General features: G+C 40.4%; 1 protein-coding gene across 2 annotated transcripts in view; it reads left to right on the forward strand.

The window, feature by feature from the left end:
• The window catches only part of CFAP54 (cilia and flagella associated protein 54), a 382780-nt gene that overhangs the window by 153873 nt on the left and 202715 nt on the right, over positions 1-26192 (forward strand). For both annotated transcript variants that reach the window (XM_050749308.1, XM_050749309.1), the window contains 6 exons: positions 2550-2773; positions 2875-3010; positions 8486-8588; positions 21023-21175; positions 23531-23725; positions 26046-26133. In XM_050749308.1, the coding sequence (XP_050605265.1) occupies positions 2550-2773; positions 2875-3010; positions 8486-8588; positions 21023-21175; positions 23531-23725; positions 26046-26133 (899 nt within the window). The remainder of the gene's footprint in view (positions 1-2549; positions 2774-2874; positions 3011-8485; positions 8589-21022; positions 21176-23530; positions 23726-26045; positions 26134-26192) is intronic.

A 26192-nucleotide genomic window follows, 5' to 3' on the forward strand; every position in this document is an offset into this window, starting at 1 on the left:
ATATGAACTATATCTGAGGATGACCAAATAGTTGATGAAGGGGAATTTTTCTTTACAAAAGTATCCAGGTAATAAATGAAGAAAGGATGTTGGAATTAGAATTATTAGGTTTCTGTGATTCTTAATGAATGAATTGGAGGATCAAGAGCACCTAATGGAGTATACTTGCAAAAAACAGAAATCTAACTGGAATCAGATAGAATATTTACATTTATCCCACGATTTGTAGAAAATACAGTGGACAGAAGAACATTTTAAATGAAATTACGGTAATATCCTCAGTAAAATTCAGACTGTGGGAACTCTACAGAAAAACAATCTGATTTCTTTAACAAAAAAATTTAATAAAGGAGGAGATGAAATCTATAAATTAAAAAAGACAAGAGATATAACCAATTGCAGTGTTTGGACCTTATTTTAATCTAACACACACAGGTAAAAAAATAAAGCTGTAAGGCAATAAGGAAAATAGAAACACTCTTCAGTGTAATTATTCAATAATGATTTAGAGGAACTTCTGCTAATGTCTTTTTTTAGGTAGGATTATAGTATTGTGGTTATGTTTTTGTAAAACTAATTTTTACTTTTTTAGAGATACATACTAAAATATTAATAGATTAATTCATATAATTTTGGGGATATAATTCAAAATAATGGGGTAAGTGGGTGTGTCCTAAGAGTTGATAATCGTTGCAGCTGGTGGTGGGCACATGGGCTTCATTATATTACTTTCCCTACTTCTGTAAGTGTTGGAAATTTTCTTTAAGAAAAAGTTTTTAAAAAATCACACATGGCCCATACAAAATCTTCAAAACTTAAAAAGAGTCTGGCTTTACTGTGCCAGAATCCTCAATCTCCATATGCTATTTTGATCTCCAAATGTCAGTCTTGTTTATTTCTCAGTGTTGTTTATTTCTCAATATTGCCAAATTTAGGAGGTCAATAGATAATTCTCTTCCCCCGCTCCTCCCCTTTTGGATTGGGATCAACTGAGAGATGGGTGCTGAACAAGACAATTGAGATAAAATATCAGCTTTTTTTTTTTTTTTTTTTTTTTTTTTTTTTTTAACTGTGTTTCACTCTTGTTGCCCAGGCTGGAATGCAATGGCACAGTCTTGGCTCACCACAACCCCTGCCTCCCAGGTTCAGGCGATTCTCTTACCTCAGCCTCCTGAATAGCTGGGATTACAGGCATGCGCCACCACGCCCTGCTAATTTTGTATTTTTAGTAGAGACAGGGTTTCTCCATGTTGGTCAGGCTGGTCTCGAACTCCCGACCTCAGTTGATCTGCCCGCCTCAGCCTGCCAAAATGCTGGGATTACAGGCGTGAGCCACCATGCCTGGCCCTCAGCTTCGTTGTTGATAAACACTATATTAGATAATGTAATAACTACAGAGGACTTCCCTGTCCTTCATCCCAGAAATAAAGCATAGGCATGACTAACTGATAGCAGATCTGTGCTCCTAGAAGACTTACTGTAGAATCAGTGAATTACAAGTATTGAACTCATAGCATAAATAAACTGTCAACTACTTTTTAAAAGTATGTCCCATGTGCTGGGCGCTATGCTGAGGAAGCAAATTCATGTAAGTCACTGGTGCTATACCTGCTATTCATACCTACACAGCCTGACTTCAGGTATGCATACTGCATTTCACAGCCAGATGACTTACAAAGTCTCTTCTAACTTCCGGGACTACAGCTCTTGTTAGAGGGGATGTTTATCCTCTACTTTTGTTGATGCTTCCCACTCGTGTATATAGGTTACTTTTAATGGTATTATTGGGATGGGAAGGCTGGACTTGAGTTACCCAACTGTTTTGGGCTATAATCTGGCCCTTATATGGATCTAAGAGGCTTTGTTTTGCCTTAATAATTTCCAGAGGTCTACACAAATGTGTCAGGAACTCATAGGACATGAACACGATTGTTACATAGTAACTCTTTAGTCAAAAAGAGGGTCTCCTTGATGCTTTCATCCTCCATAGGTGTGACATTTGCATCTAGGAATGGACATATTATTGTATAAATTAATGAAGGTAACCAATGTATTAGGGGGCTTTGTTATGTGTTTATACTAAAGTCTGTTTTTTCCTAAAAATCTTACCATAATTGATTTCATATCCTTACTTAAATGAATAGTGACTGTATACCAAGAACTATAGACGGTAATCTGTGTTGTCCAATATGGTAAACATTAGCCATATATGGCTATTTAAATTTAAACTCGAATTAACTAAAATTAAATGAAATTAAAAATTCAGTTGCACTAATCACATTTCAAAAGCTTGGTAGCTACAGGTGTCTAGTGGCTATAGGGAACAATAATGAACAGCACAAATATGTAGCACATTTCCATCATCACAGCAAGCTTTGTTGGATAATACTGCATCAAATTATCAAGCTTTGCCTTGCATAAGAAAAATATTTTTTCTTTTCAGTTGAGTTCTTTTCCATGTTACATATTTTTATCACATTCAGTTTTCAGAAAAAATATGGAGTAAAATCTGAAATTACACATTTTTTTTTTCACTGTGCTACTTGCAGCCTATTGAAGAGAAAGGAGAATTCAGTGTTCCAAGTTGTTATGGGAATATTAAAAATGATAACGGTGGTTCTAGTCTTACTTTTGAGCATCCTTTGGATGATGTAAATGTGGTTGATTTGAAATGGATCCAAGACTTTGTATTAAAATCTCTGGAAGTTTTATATCAAGTGGAAAAATGGGAAACACTAGTATCGCTTGCCATTCAGTTCAATACAGTTTCACAGTAAGTACTGCTCTAAGGGCAATTAAAAGTAACAGACTTCATTGAAAAAAAAGTCTTTTAACTAATGTTTTCTTTTTAACGTGTTCTTTACCCCTGTCTAGTGAGAGGTATACAGAACAAGTGACACCACTCCTGGTGTATGCACAGCGCCAGCTTCTGCTGAGAATACACAAGTTCAAGGGCCCAGATATTACCCAGCAACCTTGTGCAACGTATGAGGCTGAATATGGAGAGAAGGTAAGTTTAAGTTAGTTCTATTATTCATGCTGTTGTGATTTCTAATTAGTCCACATAGAAAGTACGAGGATTTAGAAATCAGATAAATCTTATTATTTCTGCTTTAGTATTTCCACTTACTGGCATTTATCATTCAAATCAACAAACATTATTGAGAGCCTGCAATCAAGGCAAACAGGAACTAAGTCCCTTTCCACAGTAAGTTCATATCAGGCCAAGACTAACTTAGCCATAAAGCACAATGGGGATGGTGTCTAGAGCCCATGATACTTTTTTTATGTTTTTGTTTTTGTTTTTTTTTTTTAGAGTGAGTCTTGCTCTGTCACCCAGGCTGGAGTGTAGTGGCATAATCTCAGCTCACTGCAACCTCCACCTCTTCCTTAGTGTGTTAATTCAGTCTGTGGCTCTAAGTACATCTCTATGATGATGACTTTTAAAATTACATCTCCACTGTAGATGTAGATCTCCACTTTTTCCTAAATTTTGTGTCGATATATCTAACTGCCTGTATCAGCCGGGTTCAATCAGAGGAGCAAAACTTCTAAAGACAGGTCTATTTTATCTCTGGAGGGGAAGAAATAAATTCAGTGTCTCCCACTATGCCCTCACAACATGATTCTGACACCAGATGTGTGGGGATTTCTCCCCACCACTAAGCAGGAAATCAGTTCTGCAGTGGACACCTGCTTGGTGTCTTTCTTGTTTTGAAACTAAGTTTTACTCTTGTTGCCCAGGCTGGAGTGCAATGGGCACAGTCTTGGCTCACTGCAACCTCCGCCTCCCGGGTTTCCGGGTGTCTTTCAATTCAGTTTCTACACAGTCTACCTGGAGATAGCATCAAATCCCAGAGGTTGGGGGTTCTGCCCCCATTTCCAATGTTGATCTCAACACCACCTGGGTTCAAGTGATTCTCCTGCCTCAACCTTCTGAGTAGCCTGCCATCATGCCTGGCTAATTTTTATATTTTTAGTAGAGATGGGGTTTCACCATGTTGGCCAGGCTGGTCTCGAACTGCTGACCTCAAGTGATCCTCCCACCTCAGCCTCCCAAAGTGCTGGGATTATAGGCGTGAGCCCCTGTAATCTGGAGTCCACAATGCTTTCAGGGGCCCACTAAATGTATTAATTTCTTTTAAAATAAGAAGAAAAAAATAACTTTCAGGGCAAAGAAAATGTTTGAATTTCTACTTTCATATTCTTGTATTTATATCAACACAATTATAAAATATCATTTTTAATATTTTTCAATGGAGAAACAGACTCATGAAGGCAGAAGTACCCAGGGCCCTTGAAAGTCATGATATATCTTGAATCTGGCAGAGAAAAGAGATAAAAACATTCTTTCATTGACTAATTTAACAAAGTACGTTGACTACCCAGTCAGACCCATTGCACATGATTGTACTGTGTGTGACCTGCCCAAGGGCCCCTGGCATATGTGGGGCCTGAAATCCAACCCCTCCTTGCCACACCAGCCTATGTGCTTGAGGTGTTGCGTCCAGCCAGCAAGGGCTCCATTTTCTTCTTCTCACAAAGGCTCCTTGTGGCCCAGTGGTAGCCTTGCCTCCTGCATATTCTATGTGGTGAGAATACAGTTCTGAGTTCCTGCTTCATAAAGTTTAATTTCAGAGGGTTGGAAATAGGGCCAGAAAATCAACATGTAAACAGATGAGTAGAAAGACTTACAATCATTATAAGGTCTCTGAAGAAAATCAGTCAATGGACTGGAGATGAACTGGGTGAGAGGTGCTAACTTTAGTAAGGATGATCTAGAAGACCTCTTGGAGATGATGGCATTTGATGAGAGGGGCCAGCTGCACAATTATCTAGGGAAAGAACATTGTAGCCCAAGAGAAGAAGAATGGCCCATGCCCTGGAGTGGGACAGAAAGAAGGCCTGTAGCAAACAAGGGGCATGGGAGAAAGAAGAGGCTGCTCCTTCCAAGGATTTTTTGTTACTACTTCCTCTTCTCCCCAATGTCCCAATGTGAGTGTGCCCCAAGACTGTGTTCTTGGACTCCTTGTCTTCTCCATCCACATACTCTCCCATAGTGAGTTAATTCAATCTGTGTGTCTAAGTACCATCTCTATGATGATGAATTTTGAAATTACATCTGCACTCTAGACCTTTCTGCTGAATTTTGTGTTGATATATCTAACTGTCTATATCAGCCAAAGTTCAACCTGAAGAGCAAAACTAGTAAGACAGGTCTATCTTATCTATGGAGGGGAAAAAATAAACTCAGTGTCTCCCACTATGTTCTTACAACATGATGCTGACACCAGATGTGTGGGGATTTCTCCCCACCACTAAGCAAGAAATCAGTTCTGCAGTGGACACTGGCTGGGTGTCTTTCAATTCAATTTCTATACAATCTACCTGGAGATAGCATGAGGTCCCAGAGGTTGGGAGCTCTGTTCTGACTTCCAATGTTGATCTCAAGCCCCAGGTTGTGACCTGTGCTTCTGACTGACAGGCGACAAATTAGGGTTCCTATGACCCACTCCTTGGGTTCGATTAATTTGCTAGAGTGACTCACAGAACTCAGAGAAACACTTGCTTACATTCACCAGTTTATTGTAAAGAAAATTACAAAAGATACAGATGGAGAGATGCATAGGGTGAGGCAGAGGGGAAGGGGCACAGACCTTTCATGGATCCACCACCTTCCAGGAACCTCCACGTGTTCAACTATCCAGAAGCTCCCTAAACCCAGTCCTTTGGTTTCTTTTTAATGGAGTTTCATTATGAAAGCATTGATTATGAAAGCATTGATTAAATCATTGGCCATTGACGATCAACTTAACCTTCCACCCTTCTCTTCTTTGCAGAGGTTGGGAAATAGGGCTGAAAGTTCTTATCCTGCCGTGGTCTTTCTGGTGAGCAGCCTCTATCCTGAAGCTACCTAGGGGCTGCCAGCCATCAATCAACTTATTAGCATACAAAAAGATAACACTTTGGAGATTCCAAGGATTTTAGGAGTTGTATGTCAAGAAACAGGGACAAGACCAAATATATATTTTACAGTATCACATCTGTCTAGCTAGCTAGCTGGCTATCCATCAAAGGATTTACTACAAGAATTTGGCTCATATGATTGTGGAGGCCAGCTAAGCAAGCTTCAAATCCATTGGGCAGGCAATCAGGATCATGAGCAGGGAGGAACCCCAGATGGACAGAGGCTGTTACTCATAGGCAGTCAGTGAGGGAAGATCCAGCCAGGAGAGGACAGTTGTAGAAGCAGCTGCTGCTGGTGTTTGAAGTCCTGGAGACTGTGGGCATGTCAGACTCATCTGCTTAGGTCAGGTCCACTGAGAGTAATCTCTCTTGTTTAAAGTCAATTTAATTAGTATCTGCAAAATCCCTTCACAGTAGCACCTAGTTTGATTGAATTACTGGGGTGAAGTGTGTGTATGCCAGAAGTGGATGCTTCCCTCTCTTTCCTCCTCATAGTTTATCTGAAACCAAGTTGATCCATGAAACTTGGCCAATCAACATCATTTCTTAGATGAGAAATACACTTCTTAAATTTAGCACATCTCAAACAAGCCTGTTCTGCTAAGTCTTCTTCAAGGACAAGCCTCCTGTCCTGGCTGCCAGCCACCTTGGAGACATACCTGCCTCCTCTCTTGCACTCACACCACCTTCCAACTGGTAACCAAGAGCTCTACCCTCAAAATACAATCCAAATTGGTGCACTGCTCACTACCTCCAACACTGACTCTTTAATATACTATAGAATGTACCTCACTATTTGTTTATTATCCAAGCCCTTGTTGTATTTGCTTGGGTTAATGCAGTGACTTCCTAATCACCCTGCACCCCACTTTCAGTCTAGAATATATTCTTTTTGTTGTTGTCATTTTGAGATGGAGTCTCAGTCTGTCCCCAGGCTGGAGTGTAGTGGAACGATCTTGCCTCGCTGCAACCTCTGCCTCCCAGGTTGAAGTGATTTTCATGCCCCTGCTTCCTGAGTACCTGGGATTACAGGTGGGAGCCACCACACCTGGCTGATTTTTGTATTTTTAGTAGAGATGGGGTTTCACCATGTTGACCAGGTTGGTCTCGAACTCCTGACCTCAGGTGATCCACCTGCCTTGGCCTCCCAGAGTGCTGGGATTACAGGTGTGAACCACCACACCCAGCCTATAATCTATTCTTAATGCAGCAGATACAATGACCTTTTAAACCCCAAGTCAGGTCCTGTCACAGCTCTATTTAAAACCCTGTGGTGGCTTCCCACCCTATTTAGAGTAAAGTGAACATCTTTTTCATGACCTTAATATAGTGTATCCTATATAACATATCCCCCTGATCTCTTCAGTAACTCCTATTACTCCCCAGCAGGTTTTTTACCACACTGTTGCATAAGGTGTTCTTGCCTCAGGGTCTTTGCATTTGCTGTTGCCCCTGCTTGGAATGCTGCTCCCCAAACATCCACATTGAATCCCTCACCTTTTCCCAATCTTTGCTAAATTTTACATTCTCTGTGAGGCCTTTCCGCACTACTCTATTTACAACTATGTACCTTTTTGCTCTATGTCTCTCTAGATCATTTGTAATTCTTTAATATACTATATAATGTACCACACTATTTGTTTATTATCTCTTTTCTCCCACTAAGATGTTTCACAAGAGTAAGAGTTTTTGTTTATTTTGTTCTCTGCTACATCATCCCTTCTTCTTGTCCCAGTGTTTGGCACATAATAGGTGTTCAGTAAAGATCCGTTTAATGAAGCCAGAGAAATAGAAAAGATTAGATCAAGTAGGGCCTTATGAGGTTGTGGGAAGGAATTTGTATTTTATTAGGCTGCATTTACGTCTCATTATAAAAGTACTACCCACAAAGGACAATAAAGAAGAAGCATCTATATCAGCCTGGGGTTCCAGGAGGGCTGTATTTTGAGCGATAGGTTAGTTCAAGGGATGGGAGTGAAGAAATGGCGAGAAGAGGGTCTTGGGCCCTTTAAAATATTTTTTTTCTCTTTAAAACTTTTCTGTTTTCTGATATTTTATTATCTTAGGACTCATATATCTGTTAGAAAATAAATTATCAAAATACTACAAAGGAAGTTAGTTCTGAAAAACTTCACCAGGGAAATTAAAATTGCATTAATTATAAGTAGGGTGGAAAAATCTGCCATTTGGAAAGCAGATTATATTTTAACTTATATAATGGAAGATATATTTAGACCAGCGAATTTATAGTATATTAGAAAATCATATTCTAATTGCTCTACATAATTTGCCTAACGTTCTTCCAGCTGTGCTGTACAAAAGAAATATGAAAAATTATGGAGCTGCTTTTTTTCATGAAAGTTCTCATGATTAGATGCTATTCTGCCAGCTTTTACTTGTAGCATTGTTATATATCTCTTTATCCTGATAAATAAAAAATGAGAGAAACATTTCAAGTAAGCCAAACTTTTAACTATAAATACCTGACTAATATTTGTTTTCATCTTTCTTTTTAAAGATAACCTGCCGAAATTTCATTGGGAAGCAGCTTAAGATAAATTCTTCAACCATTGAAGAAACAAGCAACTGCACAGATTTACTAAAAATGCTTATCTCTTCAGGTCAGAACCAATCTTAGCTTGAAGGTTTATTTTCTCTAAATCAAGGTTTGCCATTGTGTTCTACATGTCAAACCTTCCATAATTAGTATGTTTGTAAAAATCTCTTTTGCAGGTTTAGTTGACTGAAAATAATGCATTTGATTTTTGCCATCTTATGTTGCTATAAGTGTTACTTAAGGGGGATTAAAACATTTTGTTTATTTTTATTTTAAACTTTTAAGTTCAAGGGTCCATGTGCAGGTGAAAGTTTACATAGGTAAACTTGTGTCATGGGGGCTTTTTGTACAAATTATTTCATCACCTAACTGTTAAGCCTAGGACCCATTAGTGATTTTTCCTGATCTTCTCCATCTTTCTTCACCCTCTGATAGGCCCTCTATGTGTCCATGTGTTCTTATTATTTAGCTCCTACTTATAAGTGAGGACATGTGGTATTTGGTTTTCTGTTCCTGCATTCATTTCCTAAGGATAATGGCCTCCAGCTCCATCCATGTTCCTGCAAAGGACATTATCTCATTCTTTTTTATGGCTGCATAGTAGTCCATGGTGTATATGTCCCACATTTTCTTTATCCAGTCTATCATTGATGGGCATTTAGGTTCATTCCACTTCTTTGCTAATTGCTCTACATAACTCGTCTAATGTTCTTCCAGCTGTGCTCTACAAAGTACATATGTGTGCATGTGTCTTTATAATAGAACAATTTATATTCCTTTGGAGATATGTGTATATATATATCCCGTAATGGGATTGCTAGGTCTAATGGTATTTCTGTCTTTAGGTCTTTGAGGAATTGCATCACTATTTTCCACAATGGTTGAACTAATTTACACTCCCACTAATAGTGTGTAAGTGTTCCTTTTTCTCCACAACCTTGCCAGCATCTTTTTTTTTTTTTTTCACGTTTTACTAGCAGACATTTTGACTGATGTGAGATGGTATCTCATTATTGTTTTGATTTGCATTTCTCCAATGATCAGTGATACTGAGCTTTTGTTCATATGATTGTTGGCCACATGTATGTTCTTTTTTGAGAAGTGTCTGTTCATGTCTTTTGCTCACTTTTTAATGGGGTTGTTTTTTTCTTGTAAATTTGCTTAAGTTCCTTATAGATTCTGGATATTAGACCTTTGTTGGATGCATAGTTTGAAAAAATTGTCTCCCATCATAGGGAGATATGTCTGTTTACAATGTTGGTAGTTTCTTTTGCTGTGCAAAAGCTGTTTAGTTTAATTAGATCCCATTTGTCAATTTTTGCTTTTGTTGCAATTGCTTTTGACATCTTCGTTGCGAAATTTTTGCCTGTGCCTATGTCCTGAATGGTATTGCCTAGGTTGTCTTCCAGGGTTTCTATAGTTTTGGGTTTTGCAATTAAGTCTTTAATCCATCTTGAGTTAGTTTATGTATGTAGTGTAAGGAAGGGGTTTAGTTTCAATCTTCTATGTATGGCTAGCCAGTTATCCCAGCACCATTTATTGAATAGGGAATTTTCCCCTATTGCTTGTTTTGTCAAGTTTGTTGAAGATTACATAGTTGTAGATGTGCAGTCTTATTTATCAGCTCTCTATTCTGTTCCACTGGTCTACATGTCTGTTTTTGTACCAGCACCATGCTGTTTTGGTTACTGTAGCCCTGTAGCATAGTTTGAAGTTGCGTAGTGTGTTGCCTCCAGCTTTGTTCTTTTTGCTTAGGATTGTCTTGGCTATTCGGGCTCTTTTTTGGTTCCATATGAATTCTAAAGTAGTTTTTTCTTGTTCTGTGAAGAATCTCAATGGTAGTTTAATGGGAATAGCAGTGAATCTATAAATCACTTTGGGCAATATGACTGTTTTAATGATATTGATTCTTCCTATCCATGAGCATGGAATGTTTTCCCATTTGTTTGTGTCGTCTCTGATTTCTTTGAGCAGTGGTTTGTAGTTCTTATAGAGATCTTTCACTTCCATAGTTAGCTGTATTCCTAAATATTTTATTCCTTTTGTAAAATGCATTTTTAAAACGTTCAATCTGTATGTTAGATAAGACAAATAAAATGAAAAGGGAAATTGATGGGAAAAAAGAAAGATGGAAAAAGGTTGTTTTACACATTTTTTTTCTCCTTTTTATCTTACTTATGAATGCTTTTGCTATTTGGCCTTTTGCTATTTTCTTTATTCTGTTTTGACTCCCATAATAACTTCCATTTCCATAATCAATATAGATTATTCTATTGGTTTAACTATGGTTAAGTTGTAGAGCTTTTAACTAGAGCACAGGAGAAGATTTGGGAATGTCATGACTTCTTTGCATTTAACTGATAAGTCCTGGATTAGTCAGTTCTCATGCAGCTAATGAAGACATACCTGAGACTGGATAATTTATAAACAAAAAGAAGTTTAATGAACTCACAGTTCCAGATGACTGGGGAGGCCACACAATCACAGGAGAAGGCAAAGGAGGAACAAAAACACATCTTACATGGTGGCAAGCTGGAGAGCATGTTCAGGGGAACTGCCTTTTATAAACGCATCAGATCTTGTGATACTTATTCACTATCATTAGAATAGCATGGGAAAACCCACCCCCATGATTCAATTACCTCCCACTGGGTCCCTCCCACGACATATGGGGATTATAGAAGCTACAATTCAAGATGAGATTTGGGTGGGGACACAGCCAAACCATATCATTCTGCCCCGACCCCTCCCAAATCTCATATCCTCACATTTCAAAACCAATCATGCCTTCCCGACAGTCCCCCAAAGTCTTAATTCATTTCGGCATTAACTCAAAAGTCCACAGCCCAAAGCCTCATCTGAGACAAGACAAGTCCCTTCAGCCTTTGAGCCTATAAAATCAAAAGCAAGTTAGTTACTTCCTAGATACAGTGGGGTACAGGCATTGGATAAATACACCCATTCCAAATGGGAGAAATTGGCCAAAACAAGTAAATCCAAAATCCAATAAGGCAGTCATTAAACCTTAAAGTTCCAAAATGATTACCCTTGACTCCATGTCTTACATCCAGGTCATGCTGATACAAGAGGTGGGCTCCTACAACCTTGTGGGTTTGCAGAGTATGGCCCCCCTCCCAGCTGCTTTCACAGGCTGGCATTGAGTGTCTGTGGCTTTTCTGGGTGCACAGTGCAAACTGTCACTGGATCTATCATTTTGAGGTCAGGAGGATGGTGGCCCTCTTCTCATAGCTCCACCAGGCAGTGCCCCAGTGGAGACTCTGTGTGGGGGCTCCAACCCCACATTTCCCTTCTGACTGCCCTGACAGAGTTTCTCCATGAGGGCCCCACCCCTGCTGCAAACTTCTGCCTGGACATTCAGGTGTTTCCATATATCCTCTGAAATCTAGGTGGAGGTCCCAAATCTCAGTTCTTGACTTCTGTGCACCTGAAGACTCAACACCATGTGGAAACTTCCAAAGCTTGGGGCTTGCACCTTCTGAAACCATGGCCTGAGCTGTACCTTAATCCCTTTTAGCTATGGCGGGAGCAGCTGGGATGCAGGGCACCAAGTCCCTAGGCTGCACACAGCACTGGGGCCCTTGACCTGGCTCAGGAAATCATTTTTCACTCATAGGCCTTTGGGTCTGTGATGGTAGGGGCTGCTGCGAATGTTTCTGACATGATGCGGAGACATTTTCCCCATTGTCTTGGTGATTAACATTTGGCTCCTTGTTACTTATGCAAATTTCTGCAGCCTGCTTGAATTTCTTTTCAGAAAATGGGTTTTTCTTTTTTACTGCATTGTGAGGCTATACATTTTCCCAACTTTTATGCTCTGTCACCTCTTGAACATTTTGCTCCTTAGAAATTTATTCTGCCAGGTACCCTACATCATCTCTCAAGTTCAAAGTTCCACAGATCTCTAGGGCAGGGGCAAAATGCTGCCAGTCTCTTTGCATAGCAAGGTTGACTTTTACTCCAGTTTCCAACAAGTTCCTCATCTCCATCTGAGACCACCTCAGCCTGGACTTTGTTGTCCATATCACTATCAGCATTTTAGTCAAAGCCATTCAACAAGTCTCTAGGAAGTTCCAAACTTTCCCACATTTTCCTATCTTCTTCTGAGCTCTCCAACTGTTCCAACCTCTGCCTGTTACCCAGTTCCATAGTTGATTTCACATTTTCAGATATCTAGCAACACCCCACTACCTGGTACCAATTTACTGTATTAGGCCATTCTCATGCTGCTAATAAAGACATACCTGAGACTGGGTAATTTATAAAGAAAAAGAGATTTAGTGGACTCACAGTTCCACATGGCTGGGGAGGCCTCACAATCATGGTGGAAGGAGAAGGAGGAGCGAAGGCACATCTTATGTTATGTACCTCCATCTTTTCAATGAGGCTTACCCTGAGCATTCAGTTTTTATTTATTTATTTATTTATTTATTTAATTTATTTTTTGAGACGAAGTCTTACTCTGTCGCCCAGGCTGGAGCGTAGTAGTGCTATCCCAGCTCACTGCAACCTCCATCTCCTGGGTTCAAGCAGTTCTCCTGCCTCATCCTCCTGAGCAACTGAGATAACACTCAGCTTTAACACAATGGAAAGTCTGTTTCCTGTACATGCTACTATGTTCAGTGAGGTTGAATCCTGGGCTGCTCATCATGATGGAATCTCTGTCTTGGTGCAAGCTTCTGTGGGTTGTTTCTGAGTCAGAAAACATAATTTTAATGTTACCTTCTAGGAGTATATACAGAGAGGCATATGGTGAACCCCTGTAGATGCCAGCACACCTGGCTAATTTTTATATTTTAGTAGAGATGGGGTTTCACCATGTTGGCCAGGCTGGTCTCAAACTCCTGACCTCAAGTAATCCACCCGCCTTGGCCTCCCAAAGTCTGGGATTACAGGCATGAGCCACTGCACCCAGCCTGAGCATTCAGTTTAAAACTGCACCCTGCCTGCTTCTTCCCAATTCCCTTTACTCTGCCATATGTTTTCTTTTTTTCTGAAGCACTTCTCACCATCTATTATATGGTATAATTTAGTGTTTTTTTTGTATTTATTGATAACTAATCTGTTCCTCCTGATAAAATGTAAGCTTTATGAGGACAGGGGTTATTGTTTTGTTTACAGATATAACCCAGATGTCTTCATCAGTGTCTGATATATAGTAGGAACTTAGTATCTCTTTGCTGAATGAATGACTTTGTGACCTTAGCAATGGTGGGGAGGGAGTATTTTGAATGGCGTGTGCAGCAGTGGTGAGCTGTACCTATAGAAAGTCATTGAATAGAGGCCAGGTGCGATGGCTCACGCCTGTAATCCTAGCACTTTGGGAGGCCAAGGCGGGTGGATCACTTGAGGTCAGAAGTTTGAGACCAGCCTGGCAAACATGGTGAAACCCCATCTCTACTAAAAATACAAAACTTAGCTGGGCATGGTGGTGGGTGCCTATAATCCCAGCTACTCGGGAGGCTGAGGAAGGAGAATCAGTTGAACCCAGGAGACAGAGGTTGCAGTGAACTGAGATCGTGCCATTGCACTCCAGCCTGTGTGATAAGAGTGAAACTGTGTCTCAAAAAAAAACAAAAAACAAAAAACAAAAAAACGAGAGAGAAAGAATGAACGAATGAAAGAAAGAAAGAGAAAGACAAAGGAAGGAAGAAGGGAAAAGAGAAGAGAGGAGAAAAGAGAAGAGAAAAGAGAAGAGAAAAGAGAAAAGAAAAGAAAAGAAATTGCATAGAGAATCGCTTTTCAGGAAACTTAGCACCAGCAGGAACTGGCAGGAAATGTAGAGCTGGGGGCAGGGAGGGGGCTGGGGTGTGGTGGGGGTGGTGACTCAGGAGGGCTTTGTTTTGTTTGTATGTCTTTTTAATAGAAGAAAAAAAAGCATATTTAAATATTAACTAGAAAAAGCCAGTAAAGAGGGAGAGCTTATATATAGGAGAGAAAAGTATTCGATAAAGCAAGGACCTTAAGGAGACAAAAGGCAGAGAGAGAGTGGGATACAGGGGGATTATGCTTAGACAGGAGGGTGAGACATCTTTTCTGCTAGGTCAGAAAGAAAGGAGAGAATAAACCCAATCAGGAAGTGCGTAGGTGGTAAAGGTAGAAATGGAAAGTATTCTTATTGGGTACTGGAGATTTTCTCAATGAAGCAAGGGGCTGCGAGCATAACCAATGTTGATCAGGTTGGAGATTTCAGAAGGAATGAAACAGTGGGCTGGCTGGTAAGGGCATCAGAGAAAGGAAGGGAGAAGGGATGTAGAGTAATTTAGAGGGTCCAATTGAGTGAGGTTGGTGACCATGAATTTGTAAGTGTTACTGCCAATGATAAATCAGATTACCCCTCATAGTCAGAAACAATGGGAAGATCACCTTCTTATGGTCAATCGTGTGTGATGAGTTTTATTCAGAGTATAATTCTTCCTGAGTGTGTTCTTTTATTGAGCTTGTCTGTGAAACCTGGGGAGTTCCCTTACTTTGGGATCCATAGCTCAAAATGTGATTTATGTTATCCCTTCCATCTTAAAAAGAGTTGCTATAAATGTGAGAAAATATGTCAAAAATTGTTATCAAAATGATGACTAGCATCAAAGGGATAAGAAAAACATATATAGTAAAATTCTAGACCTGTGTACCTGTAGATGTTTACTGATGATAGGTGCAATGTATCAGAAAAGCACTTTGCTTGCCTCCTGTTAAAGTTACATTTGGAAAGGCAAGAGGGTGGTGGTGGGACAGAAGGGAAGGGAGGTGCAGTCAGGCTACAGTAATCCTTTGGGTTGATTCTCAGTGGTGATGGAAGCACAGACAGTTTGAGCAATCATTAGAACAGGAATAGTTGAATAGATAAAATTTTCTAAATACTGTAATGGCAGTAATAATTTATTAAACTGGAACTATAGCTTCTTTAATTTTTACAGTCAAAGGAGGTAGATATTATTATGCTCATATTACAGATGAGAAAATTAAATGTTACTAGTAATTAGTGGCCTGTGATTCAAACTCTGCTTTAATTACTCAACCCTTGAGTGCTCCACTGTGCTACCAGGTTTCTTCGCCATTGCTCCCTTTCAGATTGGAATTGCCTCTAAATTTACAGCATTCAAGAAGAAATTTGCTGTATTTCAGTGGTCACTGAAGACAGACACTTTATTCTGACTTACTGTAATAGTGTGGCAATTTTTAGATGATCCTATATATTAATTATAGGTTTTACATGGAATCGTTATCATTAAAAACTTAGCATCCTGTTGGGGTCCGCATGTTTCCTAAACAAAGGAATGAACACACAAGACAACACAAGACAAGACAAACATGGCGGCCGCCTCGAATGGCGCGCTCTGCTTTATTTTATACAGTCGTTTGTGGAATGTTGCCAAGTCACAAGACACATTGTTGTTTTTCTGACCTTTCCCTGACTTTCTGGATTTTCAAGATGTTTACACATAAACAAGCCCCCAGGGTCTGCTGTTAGCAGCTGGCTCCTTTGTCCTCCCTGTAAACAGGGAAGGAAGGCCCTGCTTCGGACTTATGGGGAACGCCCTGCTTCGTTTGGGAGAACAGGACTTATTGGGAACACCCTGTTTGTGAGCATGTAGTCCTCTACAGCATCCAACTTGCAGCTCTTTCTAAGATTTTAGGACCTCTGTTATTGGGAATGTTTTTTGGTCTATGCTCTTGGGTTTATTTGGCAAAGTTTTAAAATGCTGAATTTTTTCAGTATACTGAACTCAGATCATCAACATATTTGTCAGCATGTTGGGTCTTACGTATGTCATCACCCTGATATGTCTGCAATTCTTTTAAAAGGTAGAGTACTCATGGTGGTTTCCACACCAGATCGCTGCTTTAGACCATCCTAGATTTTCTTTTGGCATAACGGCATTTAGTGGTGATGCTTGGTACATTTAATTCTTCAGAATAGATATTGCAATGCTCCAGTGCCTAGGAACATTTGGTGTGCTCATTATTTAACAGCACCCTATTCTCCCTTCAACTATTTAATAATGCATATGTAATTTGGTGTAGTCTCTGTAGGATTTGGAGAAGTGAGAACACCTCATTTTATAGATATTCTTGTATGGGTGAGTAACTTGCCTGCTTGTTAAGCTCCATAGGGGAGATAACTCTATGGATATGCAATTTATTGAAGCTGTTTTTGCATTCTGCCTGGGATCTGTCTCTTGGGTTTTGACCTTACTGGTGTTTAAGTTCTCTGGTAGAGTTATTCAGTCCTCCGGTGTGTTGAAATTTTCAACTCTTTGGCAGGTATGTTTTATTAGTGCCTTTGGGCATGTGAATTGATGTGGCCACAAGTGTAGGAAGCAGTCCAAATTTCAGATCACTTGCTGGGATCCTTCCATGGTGGACCCATCTCTCAGGAGTCATTGGCATTTCAGCTTTCATTTCTACATTGGTACAATGAAAGACACAATGTTTTTCATTCTTCTTTTTTTTTTTTTTTTTTTGCTTCTTCTCCTCCTTCTTCTTTCTTACCTATTTCAAACGGTTGAGGCTATTAGTGCCTCTGGAATAGCCTTCTTAAATTATCCATGGACGTTTTCAGAGAAGAACCCCCTTGAAGCAGAGCTGTCAAGATAAGGACTCTGAAGCTAATGCTACCTCCTCATTGCTTTGCATCATTTATCTCATGTAGACAGCCACGCCACCACCAACAGAACCCTAATTAGACAACCAGGAAAAAGATATGCAGGGCTTGAAAAAAGGGGAGAAAAAGAAAGTGAAATATAGTTTAGGAAGAACACAAAGAGGAATTATTTATCAGCCAGATAAAAAAGTAGTGGGATGATTTCATTCAGACTGTTCTTACTATAAATAAAAATTTTCAGATTTTATTCTAGAATATAAGCTTGGTGAGAGCAGAGACTATGCCTGTTTTGTTCACTTGCGTCTCTCTTCGGTGCCTGGCACAGTGCCTAGTACTTGTGAGTGCTCAATTTATCTTTTAAAAATACATGACCAGTGGTCATGATGTGAGCCTTCATCTGCTGAATGCTCACTCCACGACAGGCTCTGTGCTAGACACTCTGCACCTCCACACACAGGTTAAAATGGTAACCCTCTGAGTCATCCTGATTTCGGTGAGAGGGGTGCTCTGGGACTAAATAGGACAGAGACAAGCCTGAGAAAAGTTAATGAAGGAAGAATTATCGCAGTTTTAACAGATATTTAAAACTATGGCTTAGAGAAAGTAACTATCTCATATTATTGTATGTGGGGGCTTCCAGCTTTCCTCCTTTCATTTACTTGCTGTTATGGGCTGAATATTTGTGGTCCCCCCCACCTAAATGTTAAAATCCTCACCCCTAATGTGATGGTCTTAGGAAGTGGGTCCTTTGGAGGATAAATTAGGTCATGAGGGTGGAGCCCTTATGAATGGCATTGGTGTCTTTATATTTATTTATTTATTTATTTATTTTGAGGTGGAGATTCATTCCATCGCCCAGGCTGGAGTGCAGTAGCACAATCTCAGTTCCCTGCAACCTCCACCTCTGGGGTTCAAGTGATTCTCCTGCCTCAGCCTCCTGAGTAGCTGGGACTACAGGCGCCCGCCACCACACCTGGCTAATTTTTGTATTTTTAGTAGAGACGGAGTTTCACCTTGTCTCCTGACCTGGGGTGATCCACCCGCCTTGGCCTCCCAAAGTGCTGGGATTACAGGCATGAGCCACCACACCTGGCCTGGTGTCTACAAAAGAGACCCCAGGTTGCTCTGTAGCCCACTTCTATCATGGGAGGGAGGACCAATGAGAAGGTAACCATCTGCGAGCCAGGGAGAGGGCCCTCACCAGAACCCTACCATTCTGGTCTCCTGATCTCAGACTTCTAGCCCCAAATATCTGTGCAGAATAAATTTATTTTGTTTTCTTTTTTTTTGAGACAAGGTCTCACTCTGTCACCCAGGCTGGAGTGCAATAGTATGATCATAGCTCACTGTAGCCTGGAACTCCTGGGCTCAGGTGATCATCCCGCTTCAGCCTCTCAAGTAGCTAGGACTACAGGCACATGCCCCTGTACCCAGCTAATTTATTTTATTTTTGTGTAGAGACAGGGTCTTGCTTTATTGTCCAGGCCAGTCTTGAACTCCTGGCTTCAAGGGATCCTCCCTGCCTCATCCTCCCAAAGTGCTGGGATTACAGGCATGAGCCATAGTGCCTGATGAGAAATAAATTTCTGTTGTTTATAATCCACCCAGTCTATGGTAGTTTCTCATAGCAGTTTCAACTAAGATACTTGCTTAACTTCTTTTCCTGATCTCACTCTCTAAGGAGAAAACGATAAAAGCCAAGCTCATGAATTCTTGCAAGAAAAATAGAGAAACAGAACAGAAACCTACAATCTTCGGGATGTTGTGGATGAGGGTGGGGTCATGAGGAGTAGGAGGCCTGCCTGCTGGCACCATGCAGGACTGGGCATGGCTTAGCAGAGAGGGACACTAAGCAGGGAGATGGTGGGGACAGGGCAGAGCAGACAGGAGAGTGAAACTGGTAAGGAAGAAGAATGAGAGCTCCAGGGAGTTCACAAGAGCCACTGTGGCCTAAGTATTTGATTCTCTTAAATGTGTGATAGAGAATTGTGTCAAGACTGAATTTGCAGGGGAAACAATTACTTCTGTCAATGTGGCCATGTCCCTGGTTTGACTGAAGCCTCCAGGATTTCTGGACATAAGGGTATGTTGAAAGATGTTGTCTCTGTGGCCACAGAAAGTTACCCTGTGTTATTTATTCCATCAGGAACTCCCTGCTCCCTGGGCTCATAATGACTCCAGGTTTCTTCCCTTGTTAACTTTCTTCAGGCTTATTCCTGTCCTGTTCTTGAGGCATCTCTGTGCCCAAATCTGGGTCACAAATCTGGGTCATTGTCTGTTACCCAAGATTTGTTGTCCTTTGGCGAATCATCTGGGGAAGGCACTGGACTTGAACTTCGGTTCTTCTGCTCATCTCTTCTTAAGGGCTTCAAACAAGGTCATACCTCTCAACTTCACCTTTCCTCCTTTGTAAAGCGTCAGTGATTTCTACTCCTGGCCATTTTTAAGGTGCTGTGAGGATCAACTGAGATTAACCTTTAGAAGTTGTTAACTTCTATGCCCCCTTTAAAAAATATTTTTAATTAATTTTTTTTTTTCTGAGATGGAGTCTTCACGTACTCTGTCACCCAGGCTGGAGTGCAGTGGCGGGATTTTGGTTCACTGCAACCTCCACCTCCCAGGTTCAAGTGATTTCCCCTGCCTCAGCCTCCTCAGTTGCTGGGATTACAGGCATGTGCCATCATGCCTAGCTAATTTTTGTGTTTTTAGTAGAGACGGGGTTTCACTGTGTTGGCCAGAATGGTCTCAAAGTCCTGACCTCAAGTGATCCACCTGCCACGGCCTCCCAAAGTGCTGGGATTACAGGTGTGAGCTGCCTCGCCCTGCCTAGCTGTTCCTGTTCTTATTCTAACTATCTAAAACCGCTTGCCTCTTTTGTCCTAATCAAGTTTTCCCTATCCTCGAAGGCACAGCTGGCCTATCTTCTCTTCCACAAGGTCTTCGTTGCTCACCTTTTCCTGCCTACACTGATCTCTGTCTTCCATCTTTCCCTTATTTTGGCATGTAACCAAATATTCCCTGCAAATGTGACTTTATTACTCCAATGTTGGAGTGTCCCATCCCTTCAGCTAGATAGTGAGTTTCTTGAGGGCAAAGATCGTGCCTCTTAACCTCTTCCAGCTTACCGTGTAAATTGCTATACTGCTAAGACCTTAGATTTTACAGGGGGGCTTCCACTTGTTCAACTTGTTGAAGAAACACATTCTTTTGTTATTCAGTCCTGCAAACTGTGATTCCTCTCTCTTGGTCCTGCTTCATGATGTATGCAGCAATTCTGCAGCTGAAGTCTCAGGCCCTCACTCACTCTTCAGAGACCTCAAAGCAACTCTCTCTCACTATCTCCCCTTTCTGGGCACTTTTCAGGAGTGAGTTAGTTCTATACCCACTCCTGGGTCCCCCTCTTCCTTTCCTCTGCACCTTCCAGTATTAGGAACCTGTCTTTTCCTTCCCTTCAGAGAGCAGATGCCCATCTCCAAGCAACTTTATTTCTTCCTTTCTTTGTTTCTTCTTTTCGTCTCTTTCCCAAGACACCTTTGCTTTGAAGAGGCTGCTGAAAAGAAGTAGAATATTTCATTTTTTATGATCAGCAAAAGAAAAAGAAGGAGGCTTCATGGGGAAAATTGGCAAGATCTAAAGTTATTTGCATTTCATAGGATCAAAAGTTTTCCAATTTTTTTTTTTTTTTTAAAGGACCTTCAAGTATACTAAAAGAAAAAAAAATGATCCTAATGTTGAAACACCTGCTGCAGATCTGGGGGCTTTGAATTTAGCGGCTTTAGGTTGGGACCAAGAAATTCTCTGAATTCGAAACTTACTGGCTCTTACCTTGGCTTGGTGCAGCATTTCATCCCCAGCGTTCCTCTTTTCTTTCCTTTCAGAATACAGCCGAGCCAAAGCGCTTGTCTGCGTGCCCGTGGACGTGACAGACACCTTGAGGTGTTTTAGAGAGACACTGGAAAAATCCAAATACCATAACAGATCAATGCGACACAGCAGAAAGTTGCTTTCATTATTTCTTGCACAGACACAAGGTAAAATGCACGTTCTGTATCTCTGAATCTTTCTTTATGTGGAGTGACCACCCTGCGAATATCCCTCTTCTGCCCTCTCGTTCTTCCCCCCGTGTACATGCAACACTCCCTGATGCCTTTCACTTTCCTCTTGTCTAGTGGATCTAGTCTCTGTCTTACACTTTAACCAATGCACTTTCTCACTCACTGACTTTTATGCTTTCTGTGAAACTAGCAAACTCTCTTGAGTACAGTAGATGTGACAATATTCATTAATTTTAGGTTCTGTACATTTATGTTCTTCTTACAGTTTTCTTTGAAGGTGTGGCACTATAGTCTTGTTTTACTTCGTGAGTAGATAGATTGAATCATACTGAGTTAATTAGAACCTTTTACCAAAACACTACTTTATCAGTGGCAAAGAAATGGATACCTTTTAAAACAAGCATCAACAAGATTTCTTAGTAATACTATAGATTTTGATCTTAGGGGTTTTATTTTAGCTTAAAGTAAGATATTGTTGGTTGTTTATTTGTTTTCTCTTTTAACATCTATCTGCTTGTGAATTCAAGCAAAGGTGGCTTTGAGTGATTAAATGGTAACCTCAGAGAAGAGTACATTCAAATTTAGGCTGGAAAAATCCTGAACTATCTATTCTTAAGTTATTTAAAATTTTTAAAAATCCTATTTTATATTTATGATTCTCACTATTCAAGTTGGTCAGAATAATAAGAATACATTTAAATAATAGGCAAATACATGTAAAATAGTATAAAGTTATTAAAAATAGATTTAAACTTCTACTTAATTAAAATGCTAATTTCCACTGAAATGATCTTTTAGAAATTTGACCAATTTTTTTAGCAACCACAGGCAGAGTTTTATTTGTTTACGTATTTATTTGTCTGTTATTGTTGCCCGCCCCCCACGCTTTCTATGATATGTATCCATAGTTTTTGGTTATATTGTCTGCAGACTCACAGTATGTTAAATTAGCTCTCCATATCCTGTTTGGCTTCTTTTAATTGCTCCATGCATTAACAGTGGGTAAGGCTGGCTGGGTACCATGGCTCACGCCTGTAATCCCAGCACTTTGGGAGGCCAAGGAGGGCAGATCATTTGAGGTCAGGAGTTCGAGACCAGCCTGGCCAACACGTGAAACTCTGTTTCTACTAAAAATACAAAAATTAGCCAGGTGTGGTTGTGTGCACCTGTAATTCCAGCTACTCGGGAGGCTGAGGTGTGAGAATCGCTTGAACCAGGGAGGCAGAGGTTGCAGTGAGCTGAGATTGTGCCACTGCACTCCAGCCTGGTGACAAAGCGAGACTATCTCAAAACAAAACAAAGCAAAACAGAAACGCACCCGCCCCCCGCCACAAAAAACAGTGGGTAAGGGCATAAATAAAAAGGCAAATACAATTCCTAGGAATGGTTTACACCAACTCACTCTGAATCTCACCTGGTACCAAAATATTTTCAGTAGTTTATCTCTAGTCCTCAGACTGTAGACTTCAAAATCTATACTAGCTTCTTTCTCTATTACTTTTAACTGCTTCCCCTAGAATATAGATTTTTTTTCCCATGTGTTCTCTGATCTTATAAAGAGACAAGGTTTTTCTTTTTTTTTTTTGTCTCATGCCAGAACTGCTTGTGTGTTGCTTCTATCCCAGAAGTTTCTGCCCCAGAGGCACACTAACACCTTATTGTTGGAAGCTGTTTAAAAAAGGCAAACTCAGACTATGCAACTTCCACCAGTCCCCCAAGAGCAATGCATTATCTCAATATTTGCTTTCTGGCTGACAGTCCTCTGTAGTGCTGTTTTTTTTTTTTTTTTTTTTTTTTTTTTTTTTTTTTTTTGAGATGGAGTCGTGCTCTGTTGCCCAGGCTGGGGTGCAATGGGGCGATCTCGGCTCACTACAACCTCTGCCTTCTGGATTTAAGCAATTCTTCTGCCTCGCCTCCCGAGTAGCTGGGATTACAGACATGTACCACCATGCTCGGCTAATTTATTTTTAGTGGAGATGAGGCTTCACTATGTTGGTCAGGCTGATCTTGAACTCTTGACCTCAGGTCATCCACCTGCCTCGGCCTCCCAAAATGCTGGGATTATAGGCATGAGCCACTGTGCCTGGCCCCTCTGTAGTGTTTTTGATGAAATAAGGCAGACATGGAGCCTATCCACACATACCTAGGATCTTTAGATATGATCCTGGATACTAAGTTTAAGGACATAGTGTCCCTCAAACTACAAAAATGTCTTGCTCTATACAAAATATTTCCTTTCTTTTTGCTATCCATTTTCTCTACCTTCCCTCCCAACTTCCCTTCTTTCTACATTTTAAATTTATATCTTCTTCTTATTTTTCATGAATTTAGGAGAGAAAGGAGGAATAAACAATTCAAAAGGTACTTCTGGAAAGGTGGAATTTTGCCTGGGGACAGAGGAGATGCATATGTCAATACCCCCTGACCTTTCTCAGGAGCACTTCAGAGTTTTTAGTTCCGTGGAGAAAAGCAAACTTCCATATTCACAACTTGGACTTGTAATTTCTTCTTATCACCAAACTATTGGTAAGAGTTAGCCATTATGTATTCATTTTCTTTAATTTTTTTTTTTTTTTTTTTTTTTTTTTTTGAGACGAGGTCTCATTTTGTCATCCAGGCTGGCGTGCAGTGGTGCTATCACAGCTCACTGCAGCCTCAACCTTTGGGGCTCAATCTATCCCCTCCCACTTCAGTCTCCCGAGCAGCTGGGACCGCAGGCTCACACCACCACACCTGACTAATTTTCATATTTTTTGTAGACATAGAGTTTCGCCATGTTGCCTAGACTGATCTCGAACTGTTGGTTTCAAGCTATAAGCCTGCCTCAGCCTCCCAAAATACTGGTACAGGAGTGAGTCACTGTACCCGGCTATGTCTCCATTTTCTATATGACCTTCTACATTAATGCTGAGATTGCATCTGGTCCTGAAATCTTACCTTTAAAAGAAAGATAAAAGAACCTATACCCCTGCAGCAGTGACAGAACAGCCTGGAGAGAGAAGAAGCTTCCAGCCTCCTCCCTTTACCCATTTTCTTAGCTTGGCCATCACGATTGTGAGATTCTAGGCCACCCTTCTGTTTATTCCCCTTTCATTGGAGCTGTGAGCCCCTTGTGGGGATGGAGACGATGTTCTTTTTTCCTGGTCCCAGCTAATTCCATTTGCCTTGTCTTTCCCTTGATTTGGCTTTTCTACAGCTTCAGTAGTATATTCCCAACCCATACGATAGACCCAATGTCCTCTTTCTTTCTAACAGACATTTTATGATGCCCCCTTTACTTCCTGAAATAAAATTTATATTTAATATATTCTTATACACATTATTTTGAAAAAAATTATTATGAAGCTCTAAATATAAAAATAGGGGAGAAATAGCTTCACTTTATCATAAAAGAATCAGTTTGTTGGTATGTAAATGCTCAGGCATTAGAAGCTGTAAAGAAATAATCAGATGCTTGTATCCTGGATATGGAATCACCATGAATGTGACAGCTGCGTATGCAGACAGAGACAGGTATGTTGTATTGGTGACTCAAAAACTATCAACATGGTTAAATTCTGTGATATTTTCTAAAATGGCAAATAAATCTTGGTAAAGTCCTGAGCAAAACAAAGAACTACAGTGATTGCAATGTCTGGAAAATTTAGAAATCATGGACATTTAGAAATCATGCAGAAATACCCTTTTTATGTGGAAAACGAAGTTCGATGTGAGATTCAGATAGTTATAAACAGGCTTCTCATCTTTTCCTTCACTGTAGGGGAAGTTTCTGTGCCTTGCAGGCCATCTGACATCTTTGGTCTTAACCTATGAGTTACCAAAAGATGCCCCCATTGTGACATCTAACAAAACCCTTTCTCACATTTCTGAAATATCCTCTAGGGGACAGTATTGTCCTCATTAGAAACCACTGCCATGTTGGTTAGGGTTTTTGGCTACACATCCCAGAATGCATGCATTCACTAGAAAAAAAAAGTATATGATTTTTTGTTGTTGTTGTTTTTGATTGACACGGAGTCTCACTCTGTTGCCCAGTCTGGAGTACAGTGGCGTGATCTTGGCTCTGATCACTGCAACCTCCACCTCCTGGGTTCAAGCAATTCTCTTGCCTCAGCCTCCTGAGTAGCTGGGATTACAGGCGTGTGCCACCATACCTGGGTAATTTTTATATGTTTAGTAGAGACGGGGTTTCACCCTGTTGACCAGGCTGGTCTCGAACTCCTGACCTCAGGTGATCTGCCTGGTTTGGCCTCCCAAAGTGCTGGGATTATAGGCATGAGCTACCTTGCTGGTCCAATTAGGTGATATTAAAGATATTTTCTGCCTTCAGGTAAAAGGAGAAATCTGATATGTGGTGATCTTGTCACATGTCTGCTAAAAAACAAACCCTTTGACCCTTCCCATCTGCTATAGGATAACATCCACTTTCCTCCAAGCTGCAGTCAGAGGCCCTCAGAGTCTGACCACTGCCTCCCACTTCAGACTCAGTTCACCCTCTCCAGAAAACCATACTCCAGTCATGCCCATCATTCCTATGCATACCCAGCCATACCATGCCGTTTCTAATTTTCTCTTCTCCTGTCTCTACCTGTATGACTTTTATTCTTCACGAAGCCCCATTATTACTATCTGTTAGAGCCAGTCTTTCATTCTGTAATCAAATAGAACGTTTGCTTGCTCTCTGTCTATATATATTGTGTGACATTTGAAGGCGCTGTTAACTTGGAGTTTGCTTACTGCAATCTACACAGTTAAGGAATAGTGCAGTTTAAAATATTCTTGCAAATATAAAGAAAATATTTTTCTAGGAACTGACATTTGTTCTTTTACTTGATTAAAAATATAGATGTTCTCCAAGCCAGCAATCAAAGAAGTCTTAAAGTTCAGGCGTTGCATTCACTTGGAAGTCTTCTCATCTTTGCAGAAAAGAAAAGGTAGATTTTTAGAAGTCTGTAGAACAAGGGCAAAAGTTTTTTTATTTTCTTGTTTGAAG

This window comes from Macaca thibetana, chromosome 11 (assembly GCF_024542745.1).
Source record: "Macaca thibetana thibetana isolate TM-01 chromosome 11, ASM2454274v1, whole genome shotgun sequence".
Lineage (NCBI taxonomy): Eukaryota > Metazoa > Chordata > Mammalia > Primates > Cercopithecidae > Macaca > Macaca thibetana.